The sequence below is a fragment of the Hemicordylus capensis genome, chromosome 1 (assembly GCF_027244095.1).
Source record: "Hemicordylus capensis ecotype Gifberg chromosome 1, rHemCap1.1.pri, whole genome shotgun sequence".
Lineage (NCBI taxonomy): Eukaryota > Metazoa > Chordata > Lepidosauria > Squamata > Cordylidae > Hemicordylus > Hemicordylus capensis.
Genome location: NC_069657.1, coordinates 219,336,722 through 219,350,926, shown reverse-complemented (window position 1 = coordinate 219,350,926; position 14,205 = coordinate 219,336,722). Strand labels below are relative to the sequence as shown.

General features: G+C 42.6%; 1 protein-coding gene across 5 annotated transcripts in view; it reads right to left on the bottom strand.

The window, feature by feature from the left end:
• Window positions 1-14,205, bottom strand: part of AOX1 (aldehyde oxidase 1) — a 99,067-nt gene that overhangs the window by 62,653 nt on the left and 22,209 nt on the right. For all 5 annotated transcript variants that reach the window (XM_053284122.1, XM_053284126.1, XM_053284121.1 and 2 more), the window contains exons 9-16: window positions 13,699-13,843; window positions 12,118-12,210; window positions 11,182-11,333; window positions 9,634-9,727; window positions 8,559-8,668; window positions 7,162-7,346; window positions 2,188-2,350; window positions 383-475 (exon numbers count right to left, since the gene is read on the bottom strand). In XM_053284122.1, coding sequence (XP_053140097.1) covers window positions 383-475; window positions 2,188-2,350; window positions 7,162-7,346; window positions 8,559-8,668; window positions 9,634-9,727; window positions 11,182-11,333; window positions 12,118-12,210; window positions 13,699-13,843 — 1,035 coding nt within the window. The remainder of the gene's footprint in view (window positions 1-382; window positions 476-2,187; window positions 2,351-7,161; window positions 7,347-8,558; window positions 8,669-9,633; window positions 9,728-11,181; window positions 11,334-12,117; window positions 12,211-13,698; window positions 13,844-14,205) is intronic.

Genomic DNA, 14,205 nt, shown 5'->3' with positions numbered 1-14,205 from the left:
CGCCTGAGAGATGAGAGTCCTGCCGCCAGATGAGATTTCACTGAATGTCAGAGCCTATTTAAAGGCAAGTAGGCCAGTCAGGAGGGAAGAAAGCAGGACAGATGCCAGAGGCACTCAGAGGGGACTGTGCGGGATGACAGCCAGGAGAAGAGAGCATCACGCATATATACCAGGCGAAGCTGAAAGTAGCTCCCAATACCAGCCAAACATTTCCCTGCCCACCGACATCAGTAACTCTCTGGAACTCTCCTATCTATCTAAGCTGAGCAGACAAAGTTACAATAACCACACAGATCAAGCAGCATTTCCAAATCACAAGAGTTTAACATTTGGGGAAGCTGCTGCTTTTGTGCAATATGGCAGTAGAAAAGCAACTACTCACCTGGAACTTTTGCATGCTCTGGGGGATTTTGGTATGGAAATGTTCAAGGGCACTCATATAATTCTCTGGGATGTCTGGATACCGACTGGAATACTGAAAGAAGGTATTTTAATCTTTTTTTTTTTTTTAAACGCTGGTTTGATTAAAACATAATTGGGTATTAAACCCCCTCCTCACACACACACAAAAATATAATCCACTAATGTTCTAGAAAAATCCTGAAGATTTAAAAATAGTATATTCATATACCACTAGAGATAATGGGCACAAAATCCCAAAGTAAGGAAGTGTGCATGGATATGCAGAAGAATGTCTGTGTGTGGGTGGGGGTGGGGGCTTTCTACTGTTTTTACAACAGCAGCTCTTGACCTTTCAATCAATGATACTATGGGCTGGTTCCCATGATTAGATGCAGAGAGGAAGAAGCTCCAGCTGAGACCCAGGAAACGTGCATGCTCCTAATAACCAACTGTGTGGGCAGGGGTGATGTCAGGCAGAGGACCGGAAGTGACCGTATGCTGGAAGCAATCCTGGTTGGGTGGTGAACATAGGAGCCTAGGAAGCTGCCGTATGCCGAGTCAGATCATTAGTCCATCTAGCTCACTATTGTCTACTCACAAACTGGCAGTGGCTTCTCCACTAAAAACTATTCTCTCTGCCATTTTGATTCTTTTCTGTTCCACATCTATAAACATATTTAACACCATCTCAAAAAGCTCAATAAAATATTAATCCACCTACTGCATACATTTCAACCCAATCCATCTATTCCAGATATTCTAACCCATCTGATTAGATCTGCCTGAAAAAAAGGGGGGGGCCATGAACAACTGAAACTTTTTTGTTGAAGAACAAATAAAGAAACTCTCCACCCGCAGACACCCTGCAACAGGCATCAGTAGGATGAAATCCTTTCCTTTATGCAGGGGAGGGGAGTGAAGAAGTGGAGGTGGGCTTTACACGACGGAACACACACTACAGAATGCCTCCCTTTGCACCCTCATTGCTGGCCCCTCTTGCTGGGTGTCTTTCTTATGTTGCCAAGTAAAAACTTGGGATGACATCCTGACTAACAATGAGTGTATGTTCCTAACACTACACGGATGCATTACCAGCCCCATGCGAATTCTGGCTCTTGGGCAATAGTGCAATTATTTCAGAGCTCTCCCAGCACTCCAGAAGTGGTCCGTTAGAGCAGAAACTCATCCGTGCTCTCAGGGATGGGTTTCCACTCTAATAGTGCACTTCTGGAGCGTGGAGAGCCCTGAAATAACTGCACCCTTGTGCAAGACTGCCTGCACTTGGAAGTGTGAGGATTAGTGTGAGGGCTAGCACTGTATGCATGCCGGTGTTTGGAACATGCCCACAGCATTAGCCAGGATGTCAGCCTTGGTGCTTTTCTGAGAGAACTTCTGGCTGACTGGCTGCGTTTCAAACTGCCGCATTGCTTTTTAGGTGAGCAATGGCAGGAGAGGGGGCTTGCCTTCATCTCTTGCTGGTGGTCTTCTCAGAGGCATCTCATTGGTCACTGTGGCAAACAGGAAGCAGTACTATGCATGCTCTTGGTCTGATCCAAAAGGACTCTTCTTATGTTTTATGTTTGAGTTTAATGAGATTCCTGTTGCATTATATTTTTGTCTAAATTTATATGGGTGCCATTTGATTAATGCAGTTTGGAAATATCCAGACACATATGTATCTTTTCTTAAATCTAAGCACTTAAATTTTAAACAGTTTGTGGATCAGGAGGCTTATATACAAGTGCAAAGCCGAAGGCCAGACAAATCAACAGAGCAAAACATTACCATTGTCTTCAATGACTTCAGCACCTCCAGGTAGAATTTGAAGATGAAACTGACAATGAGAGTCCTTCTATACTCTACTTTGCCCCCTGGAGCAGCGCTTGGGAGAACAAGTTCTTTGAGGACTGATCTGCAGGCTTCATCCAGCATCTCCTCATCCCAAGGTCTGGCAATGATAATAATAAATACACTCAATAAGCAGGTGAAAGTCTAAGATACTACCGCAAGACTAACACTGCCCTTCTCAATGAATACTGTACTATTGATCTTTTATAGGAGCATATCACTGAATGTATAGTTTTGAATCTGGCAATGTTATTCAAACCAGTTGTCTCAGTAAAACAGAAACTGGATCCTAACAGCAAAACGTTTGACTTTAAGATGGACAAAAACATTCATATGCCAGAAATGGTTGTTGTACATCATGGTGGCCAAGAGATGTAAAATAATGGGCTGAGATTTCATTCTTGAATCATTCGCTCCACCCCAAATACTCTTGTGTGTATTCCAAAGTGTTTCTGTTAAAATCATACAAATTTCAGTTTAATTTTTGTTTAGATCTAGCCGTTCTAATTAGAGAGATAAACTGGGGGTTGGGGAATGTTCATGCAGGCATCTTATTTCTAGTTCGTGCTATATTTCCAATTTAGCCCTCCATACTGAATAAGTTGCCCTCCTCAGATCAAGACAACAGAAAACAAAACAAAACAAAAATGTTTCTGTTCCACTGTATTCCTTAACCCTGATGAATAATACAGTCTAAAATATTTGTAAAGCCTTCTTTATGTTAACAGTAATTTGACTATGTAATTGCTGTGTATAAAGCATTTGTCCTGTAATATTCTTTTGTAATATTCTTTTTGCTAAACTGCTTTGAAAACCTGTTGTTGAAAAGTGGTATGTACACATTACACAAACAAACATAATAATAACAACAACAATGATAATAATAATAAAATTGCATTTTCGAGGGAATTATTCAATAGTACCCAAAGTCCTCATTTAATCTTGAGATCCAGGAGTCCTTTGAAATGTACTCACAGAAACATAGGAAGCCACCTTATACCAAGAGATTATTCATCTATCTAGCTCAGTATTATCTACACTGACTGGCAGCGGCTCTCCAAGGTTGCAGGCAGGAGTCTTTCCCAGCCCTACCTGGGTGCTTTCCAGACTAGCCGCTCAAAAGCAGCAAAATGCTCTGTTCAAGCAAATCACTTTCAAAACCTGAAGGGGGACCAGTCTCACAAAAACTAACAACCCGAAAAAACCCACCCTTTTTATTCTGGATAAATGACATCATAGCACTAAGTCGCAACGATTAAATTTGAAACAAGGCATCCGACATATGAATGGCACCCTGCCGCTTTCGACGGGACTGCGGTGTGACAACACAGGAAGTGTGGAAGCACACTTCAGAGACGTGTCGTGACCCCGTTGCAGGGACTAATCTGGAAAGCGCCCAGGAGATGCCAGGGATTGAAGAGCTCATATAAATATTTAATTAAGATGCAAAAGAGGGAGAATATAAGAGCCTCTTGGGATGCGTTAATGCAGGCAATTAAATCAAAGAATCCTTCCCTTTTTTTGGAGGTTGGTTTGGGACAATTACATATCTCCAAAAGCCTAGGAAGAAAATTTTAGACATCTTTTTACTGAGGCTCTAGCAACAAATCACTTTGCTCTGTTAGAGAGGGGGATGCCACATTGGTAACCAGTTGGAGTTTCAGAGGTGATGGATTTAATTAAACAACTTAAGTGAGAAAAAACACCAGGTCCAGATGTTGTTTCCCCAGAAATTATTAAGAATAATGCAGAGTGGTGACCAAGCCAACCCTGCAAATTATCGCCCTATAAGCCTCCTAAGTGTTGTTAGCAAGATATATGCTAGACATCTTTATTGGAAATTGAAGGACTGGCTGGAGGGGGAGGGTGAATTGGCTGATGAGCAGGCTGGTTTTAGGCAGGGTCGCTCTACGATCGATCATTGCCACACCTTGCATCATTTTATTGAGAAATCTAATTCTCAGAGACCGGCTTCACTATATGCGGCCTTTATTGACCTTAAGGCCACCTTTGATTCTATTTCTTGATGGAAGCTCTGAACTAAACTTTATAATTCATCGATAGATCGGTGCCTCCTTTTCCTTGTTTGAGCTAGGTACACTGATACTTCACTTACGAGTCTCTCAAGGCACTCTGTCAGCCTCCGTTCCAATTTTGAAGGGTGTGAAACAAGGGTGTATTTTAGTGCCCTTGCTTTTTAATTTTTACATAAATGGGATTGTTATTAGATTTGATAACCCAAAGTATCAACCTCCAATATTGGCAAACAAGCATATTTCCATCCTTTTGTATGCCGGCGATGTGGTTTTATTATCAAGGTTGCCCATAGAGCTTAAGGGGGCTTTAAATTTTTTTGCAGAGTTCTGTCTGGAGAATAAGCTAGAAATCAATTATGATAAAACAAAGGTAATGGTCTTTGCTAAAAGACCTAAGAACTTTACTTGGTCAATCAATGGTAATGTCATTAAACATGTATCTGTATTGAAATATCTAGGGGTTAGTATTCAAACTAGCAGTAGCAGGAAGGCACATGGGGACGTGGCTGCTTGTAATGCACATAAGAGCGCTACTGCCCTTCTGAAATTTCATTTCCCCAGGGGAGGCCTATTTAGTCCAGCCTCAATTAAGTTATTTGAGGCCAAGGCTTTGGCCCAGATTTTGTATGGAGCTCAACTAGGTTTGCCCCTAATAGTGTCATTTTAGAGAGAATACAATCAAAATTCCTGAGGGCTATTTCTCAGGTCCCATGTTGTGTTTCCTTACACTTAGAAGCCGGCTTGGTGAGTGTTACCGCTAAATTCTGGTTAGCTACGCTATTTCATTGGCTTAAGCTCTCTCTTTCCCGAGTTGGTCTTGTGCCCCTGATACTTGCTGATGACATCCATTCCTCTTGAGAAAGTGCAAATCAATCTAAGCTCTCTTTACTAGGATTTTAGTCTCCGCAGCTCTTATCTAAGGGGTTGGAGAGGACTAAGTCATTACTTAAACAGTGTATACTTGATGCTGAGCGTCAAGTGGACTTAGCCACAGGCCCTCTGCTGTCCTTATACGAGAGTGTTAGATACCTAGTAACCCCTGCAGCCTACCTTTTTCACCTGCATCTCCCTCACCACTGTAGAGCATTTTCTTGGCAAGACTGAATGCCCTGCCTTCTGCTCTGGTGGAAGGTAGATATAAAAAACTTTCATACCCTCTGTGCCTCTATCCCTGTGATGCTAACCAGGAAGAAACACTAGAGCATGAGTTTCTCTGCTGTGACATATATAACAACATTAGGTTGGTTTTTCTTACACCTGTACTGAGTGTGTCAGGGATTTTGCTCCTCACCAATTGGTTGAATTTTTGTTATCTGATTCAAGTCCTCATATCTCCTCAAGGAGAGGAGAGCTGGTCTTGTGGTAGCAAGCATGACTTGTCCCCATAGCTAAGCAGGGTCTGCCCTGGTTGCATCTGAATGGGAGACTTGATGTGTGAGCACTGCAAGATATTCCCCTCAGGGGATGAAGCCGCTCTGGGAAGAGCAGAAGGTTTCAAGTTCCCTCCCTGGCAGCATCTCCAAGATAGGGCTGGGAGAGATTCCTGCCTGCAACCTTGGAGAAGCCGCTGCCAGTCTGTGAAGACAATACTGAGCTAGATAGACCAATGGTCTGACTCAGTATATGGCAGTTTCCTATGTTTCCTATTACTCACCAAGTTGCTAAACTTTGTGCAGCAATAATTAGAATAAGGCAGGCCATAGGCAAATCATTTGTTAATTGCTAATCTCAAATAAGTATCACTGTTTGTAAGTTTGTTTTTATGCTTCCTTTCAAAATTCCTTTTTTTACAACATATATTGTACTGTGATGTATGAGCCCATGCTTTATGCTGGTTTAAGACTGCAATAAAAGATTTGATATTTTGAACCTGGGACCTTCTGCATATGAAGCAGATGTTCTACCACTGAGCTATAGCCCCATCCCCAAACTATACAGAGAATCTATACAAAGAATGGAGATTTGATAATAGCTGATTAGGAGGTGAAATTTATCATTAATCCTTAGCAAGTTTGCAAAACAGTCTTCTTTGCTGAGGAGCTGCCTCAACATCTTTGTTACTTCTTCAAAAATTTGATGGAGTGCAAATAGTTGTGGTTAAAGAATCTAATGAGCCCCTAAACAATGAAAATTAACTACAATTATTTAATTTAAATGTAGGAACAATGCTCCCGCTAAGGGATGTCAGCTCAGTTAATTTTAGATCCTGCTCAGGTTGAATCAGGAAGGACCCACTCTGTATATGCACGTGTGCGCACAGTAGGGATGTGCATGAAATACATATCTGGACACCATGGCAGCACATCCCTTTAACACAGAGGCCTTACACATCCCCTTTAATATGGAGGAGAGCAGGTCCATACCTGCCCTTCCACCACTCGCAACCACTTCCTTATTCGCGACACCCCCACACCCCAGCTATCATCGCACGCTGGCGATGTTCTTTCCCAGCTGCCCCTGCATGCCCGGGGAGACCCCTGCTGGCACACGATGATAGCTGGCAGGTGGGGTGGGGGCACCGTGATTAAGGAAGTGGCGGCAAGCAGCAGAGGAGCAGGTATGGACCTGCTATCCTCCATGTTAACGGGGATGTGCAAGCCCACCATGTGAAAGGGATGTGCTGTGATTGGGTTTTCAAACCACGTTTCACGCATATCCTTAGCGCACACCGCCCAGAACGAAACTACTTTCGCACACAGATGAAAAAAATTAGAGAGAACATTGACAAGGACTCCTGGCTTATCTGGACAGTTCATATTTTGGGGAACAGAACTGCTATTTTAGACACAAAGCCAAACCAAGAGGGTAGGAAACTACCATTTGGGTAAGCATTTAGTCTAGAGATCATCAAAGCCAACAGGAAATCATATGCTACCTCCCAATGAGTGCCTGGCATGTATGCTTTGCAGCAACTGTAGTGGGGCTAATGCCTCCATAAAAGATGCTGATGTCCTTAATGATGTTGCAGCCTTCGTCAAAAAGAACTCTCATCCCTGCAGTAACAATAGGTAAAGCATTTTCCTGCCGCTGGGCCTGTCGGAATGCTGATACAAATTCACCCTGAGAGATGAAGGGGAATAGAAAAATAAGAGAGGGAGGATTAGCTAGACCATAATACTTTGAAATACTGCTTGACATCCACAGCAACATACCGAGCACACAGTCAGAGACTGTGTCCTCACAACCTGAGGTTTCCCAAGTAGCAGAGTCCACATGGGCAGGGTTTTTTTTGCTGATCTCCTTGGCCTCCAGAAGTGCTCTGCACCTTTCAGAAATATAGCCCTGAGGGTCACGAATTGTCCTCAGCACGTTGCTCTGGATGCTAGTCACTACCTTTTTCACAAGATCGTTTCACAGTATTTATGTATTATCTATTTCCCTTTTTGAGAGATATCACTATTGTTGTTTTTAAATAACAGTAAGGTTATCGGCAATTCTTATAATCATTATAAGTCAAAAGCCCAACACTGAAAAAACACATATGGGGCAATGTTACTATAATGTCACAATATACTATAAACTAGACACTGTGGCAGCTTCCTGTGTTTTATCCGCATCGCTCTTAATTTCTCCTTGTTTATGCTCCCTGGTTCAAAAAACAAAGGTTCCTTTTCTTACCACCCCTGCCCTCCGGACTATATTTTGTACAATATGTAACTTCACTAAAGAAGCACTGATAAAGGTATGATTGTAATATATGAACTCTTCTTTGAAAAGGAATGGGAGAAGAATTGTGCTGCTCTATTTGCTGGCTAGTTTTCCTGTTTTTTAACCTGGCCCACCGGTGCCCTTGAAGAAATAAGCAACCTGAACTAACAAATTGCCGAGGGTGGGGTGAGAGTTGTACAAGTGAAAATAAAGGATTACTTCCTCAGTTCTCCTCAGAACTGTGTCCAATCTTTGTTTAAAAGCTTGACTTCTTTTAATAGACTCAGTGAATCTTCAAGTTGCTTAGAGGAGGTTGGGAGACTAACTACTATATATTCTGAGGCATAAAAAGTTTTGGAATGGGCAGGGGTTCACTATTTCTGATTATCTGCTTCCCTAAAGTCCTTAAAGCAACAGGAATAATCTCTAGGTTAAGATCTTAATAAGAGAATCCTATTAAGATAACACTGAGCCCTTATAGTCTTCTGTTATATATTCAAGAGTGTGCTGCGATCAAGTCCCCAGCCAATCAAAACATAACAAAATATTGACTATCACTAGAATACGCAAGTACGACTGTGGCATTATTTCTACATTTTTGCCTTTCCTAGAAAGAACACATACCTTCCTAGAATGTGGAATGTGAATAGACACTAGGATCTCCTCTGGTTCAAGGGTATTTTTTCCAAGTCCATCAGCAAAAAGATCACTCAAAGGAATCTGTCGCAGTCTCCCTAATGGAGAAAATTAAAGTCTATAGAATGAGAAATAAATGTCAGGCTATCTAGAGAAGTCTCTGTCTGATCCTGCATGTCTCTTGACATGGGCTTTCCTGCAGTAGTCAAGGCATGTGGACTAGAAGTATAGATTGGAAAAAGCAATGTCAGTGCTTCTTGCTTAAGTTACAGGAATGATAGCTTTCTTACCATGTATAAAACAACTAAAGAAACATGAAAGCGCAACTTCACACACCACTCAAAAGAAGTCGCTATGCTTTGGGGAAATCAAACTTCTGCTTTTCAGTACATCTAAAAGTACTGCTCATCAGTACACACAATCTGCTCTGAAAAGAAGATATGAACATGGTTTCTGGCATTTGAACAAGCTTTCCACACACGTCTTCTCTTCAAGCCTGAATTATATTTGCAGTGCAACATATTCAAGAGAAGTCTAACTCCTGTGCTTTGTCCTTTTAAAAGCAATGTTGGAACAGGATTGCTGAGACATGTTTCCTGACTTGATGGCACACTTTACCTTTAAACATGGAGCAGTTAACTCAGCTAGCAAAAGAATTGGGTTATCTAAAGCTTTGGAGTAAAGTATAAAAGATCTTGATTCCTGTTCCTTCTGTGATATTTGCTTGTTTGTAAAAAATAATATATCAGCGCTGCATAGTTCCTTACTAAGACAGGGATTCTGGTGAAAAGGACAAAACTGATTGGGGGTGGGGCGGGGGTGGGCAGAATATGAGAAAAGCTCCCTCTGCTGATAGAAGGAACGAAGAAAGGAAGGAAGACGTTTTCAAAGCAATGAAGATGATAGCAGCAACAGTATTCCTGACCCTTCTCCCCAGTACACAGTCTGAAGTTGGCTCTCTAGTGGTCTAGAACAGGCTCCAAAATCATACAAAAGAGATCTGGAAAGTTTGAGTAATATCCAAAGATAGGAAATGACATAAGGAGAGTGTCTTTGATCCTACCTTGTGATGCCACACTGAGGATACTATTGCCAACTGCAAGAATAGGATTGATGTCAGATGTTGAACTTCTCATTATGATATTTCCTCCAAAAGACTACAGAGAACAAAAGTGTAAGGAAGTTTCAATACCAATACATATAAATCAATGTTAGTTAATGAAATTTAAAAACAAACACACACTAGTTTCTCACTAAACACATAGACCAACACTGGCAACCTAACCCAAGGCAAATTTGTAAAAATGTTCCAGGATACCCAGAATGTATAAATGGGATGGTGAATTTTTAAAAACCTTGGGTAGATCCAGAGAAACACACAGAAGGCAGCTTCACACAACTCTGCCTAGCCGGCAGCACATTCTTTTAAGCTCTCCCTTTTGAAACTATTTTCTTAGTTAAAGCCATTCCTTTCGGTTTTTAATGCTTTTAAATATCACACCTTATGATTGTTATTGCCTGGAGACCTTTTGGAGCCTGTTTTTATGATTTTAAACTTTAAATTTAAACATCTCAGGATGAGAAGAAAGAAGCGTCTAAGGGCTTCCCCTTCCCCCACCGCCGAGATGGTGGACTGTGGCTGGGAGAAAAAACCAGAGGTTCCCATAGCATGCACGCTCTTGGAGTGTCTTCAGAATCTGCCCAAGTTCAGTTGAGGACTGGCTAACCTGACTTGTTACCAACCTTGTGAAACCAACTTCAAGCCTTGGTTACGAATCTTGGGTTGGAGTTGGTAATAAGTCGGGTTGGCCAGTGGCCACCTGGACTTGGACGAGTTCAGACAACACACTACAGGAGTACGTGTGCTGCAAAAATAACTGGTCCCCTCTCCTGGACTTCCTATTGACTTGTTGTAGGTCAGGTTAAGCTGCCCATAAAGTTCTGCTTGAGCTAAGGGGTTTTCCTATCTCCTTCCCCCTTCAGCCACTTGTGCCCCCTGAAAAGCTGTTCCTGTGGGATGGGAAACTCTCTGGAATGGCAAGGGCTGCTGTACAGGATGCTGTAACTGGGAGGGGAGGCATCCACAGAAATCAATGGGAGGACCCCTTGCCTTACATGGGCAGAACTGCCTTTCACAAAGGGCTCCCTGGATCCTGCCTTTTGTCCAATATGTACTATAAACTGTAGTATATTGGAAGTGAGTTCTGAGTATTATAGTAAATGCCATTAGACCCAGCACGAGTACTGTTGGGATATGATAAAATAAAGTTCTATTTGTTTAAGGAAACAGTACCACAAAATGTTCATATCGGCTATGAAGTATGGAAACTATTTGTATATTACTGGAAAAAATTGTATCCTGACTCTTTTGGAAGACTACATACTCTATTGCCATTGGTTTTCAGATTGAAAATAAACATGATAAAAATGAGAACTGTGCTGGCTAACTCAGCCATGTCCAAGTTCCTAAGCTGAAATTGTTCACCACATGGGAGTGGATGGCACATGGAGTGGACTGAACAATGAATTGTCCACGACATAGAACAGGATATGTACACATTAATACTAATATTTTAAGCCATTAACTTGTTATTTTAATTCAAGAACATACAGCTACATTTCGGATCTGCTGTCCGCCCAGAGTTTTTAACTGTTGCAAGAGAGCACAGAATATCTTGGTCTTCTCTGCTGGAAGTTCTGAAATGGCTTTTGTCAGAATGTCTTTCACTAAAGTCAGGCTACAGGCAGCTCCTAGTATTAGCCCTGAAAGGAGTAAAACATGAGAATCACTATACAGACAGATTATGCTCCTTCACATCTTTCAATTAGTAACACATCAATAAAAAGGAAACAATAGTCCTGATAGGTTTATTAATGCAAGGTATGAGACACACACAGTATTGGTGTGTCAGTTTTAAACAATGTAACGTATCTATACAAGGTTAACAAGACTTAAACTTGAATTGCAAAATAATTTTGCCATGCCAGAAGTAATGGGCAGTCTGATGAACGACAACCAGATCTTTCCCTAATGGAAATGAATCTTTCCATTAGGGACCATTCAAAGAAATGGGACACTTCAAATAAGCATACTGATATTTCAGAAGGAAAGCTGAGTTAATACCAAGTTATCTCTAGAGAAAACAGGCATCCTTTAGCAGAGAAACAGGAATTCTGTAGCAGTAGTGTCACTTTTGCCTCTCCAACAGTTACAGTTATGCTTCTGGCAAGCTATTTTTCTTGGGTTAGGGCGGTATAAAAATGTGTTAGCTAGCTAGCTAGCTAAATAAATAAAACATGGCAGTTAAATTAAAAAACAAACAAACACAAACATTGCTCCATGGATTGTGGGAAGTAATGTTACTGGCATTACACAGCAGGCTTTTCCTGAGATCGAGCTGAACCACTTAACTCTGAAAACTTGCAGAACGGTTATGTCTCTACTGAGTGCACTTTCAAACATTCTCCACTGTTCTTAAAATGTCAGTTCTCTCTTTACTCTAGGCATAGGATGAAGACTCAAAGAGGAAAAACAGAGTTCACTAACCATTCTCTGTGTGTTCTACCACATACAAATCCAATATCCTCGTAGGTGAGATGATAAGTGGATGAAATACACCTTTAAATTTCATAGAAGGTCCTAAGAAAACAATTAAATGGAGATAAAAACATAAAGGCTGCTTGATTGCTATTCAAATGCTTTTTTATGAACATACAGTACTTATTTGTTTAATAAAGTTGTGCATTGCTTTTCCAACTCAAACACTGAAGTGCTCAAAACAAAAGACAGTATTCAAAAGTAGGGGTGTGCACAAAACCGGTTTGCCTGGTTTGGTTCAAGTCCGGACTGGACTCAAACTGAACTGGGCATGTGCCCCCTGAACATACCCCCGGCTTGGCTCGAATTTGAGCCAGTTCAGGGGTTCTACGTTTACACACACAGACACACAGACACACAGACAGACTCACTGCTGGGTCAGGGTCAGAGGTAGCCACAGGGGTGGTGGTCTCTGCATCTCCCCCTCCCCCACCAGCCTTCTCCCACTCCAAAAAGGGCCGGTTTGGCCCATTTTCGGGCTGTTCTGGCCTTTCCTCTGGTGGCAGTGACCATTTGGGAGGCTGTTGAACATGCCCAATGGGCCTCTGCATGGCCAGATCCCAGGTCACACAGAGGCCCATTGTGTATGCACGGCAGCCTCCAAAATGGCCGCTGTCACCAGAGGAAGGGCTGGAAGGGCCCCACAGCCAGTTCACACGTCCCTATTCGCATGATGATGCCACTACTGAACATGCTCTGCAACGTTCTTTGATTTGATCAATGTGAAATGTCCCTGCTCTGCTCGTGCTCTGGAGGAGAGGAAACATGTCACTGACCCTCAGCAGTGTGTTTCCTCTCTTCCAGAGCACTTCCAGAATGCAGGAAGAACAGGAACATTTTGCCAGCTTGCACATCAGCACAAGTTCAGAGGGACTGGAGGTGTTGTGCATAAACTCCAGTCACAGCCCCACATTACACATGCGCTTAGTTAGTTAGGAAATCATCCTGTAGTACAAAGTTAACAGGATATGCTGAAATTCTACACACAATAGTAGATGCCAGTGAGAAAGCTCCTTTGCCATATATGCGATCCTTACCCATAATCAGGTCATCCTCTTTATATATATTTCTCTAAGACATACCCATGCCTATCCCCATGTGTGGCAGCTCTCGTGAGAGCTGCTGAATAACCATGGGTGGGAGGGAAGAAAATGGTGGCGGTGGAAGCAGCCAGCTGGCCAGCAGAGGGGGGAGAATTATGCCAAAAATGGCAACGGCAGCAGGCAGGAGGTAGCGGTGGGGACAGACGGGGGACGGGCGGAAGCAGGAGGCAGCAACAGATGGGTGGATTAAGGAGGTGGCAACAGGGGGGTGGGAAGGAGGAAGAAGGAGGCGGCAATGGGTGGGAGGGAAGGGGAAGAAGGAGGCAGCAACGGGCGGGTGGGGGGGGGGCCTGTGGCGACAAACTAGAGGCGCAGATGCTCTGTGCCCAGCTGAGCTAGTTTATAATGATTTAGCTTGAATTCATGGCTGATTTTCAAGAGATGGTAGGGAGCTGCTCTGCTGTGTACAAAATTAAGTTCTACATACCCAAACCAGTGTTCCCTACTACAAGAGGCGCCTGGGGGTACTTGGCTTTCAGTTCCAGAAGTTCTTTTCGATTTACAGGAGAAATCCACCTAGTTCTTTCCCCATGGAAAATAAGAGTCCGTGCTGTCTGATTTTCAGCCATTCTCTGTAGGGAAAACAATGCCAGATTTAGGATTTAGGTTATGGGGGCATCCACAATAGATCCTGGAAACAACAACAGGTACTGTCAACACCATGTTTCATATATACCTCATCAAACAACTTATCAGTACCCTTCAGAACTGGTGTCAGCCACCCAGAGACAATGGCTGACATTCTGACTAAGGTAGCAACAGCACTCCAGGAAAACACACCCATGCTGTCGAGAGCTTTCTTAGCTCCACAGTGTGGAGCACACAGGATGGGGACACATTTCTCACTGATCTCTGTTTCTCCTGTAAGTTTCCAGCACTCTCTGGAAATACATTTTTGAGGGCCGCACAGCCCTTAGGGACATATTTTAGGTGC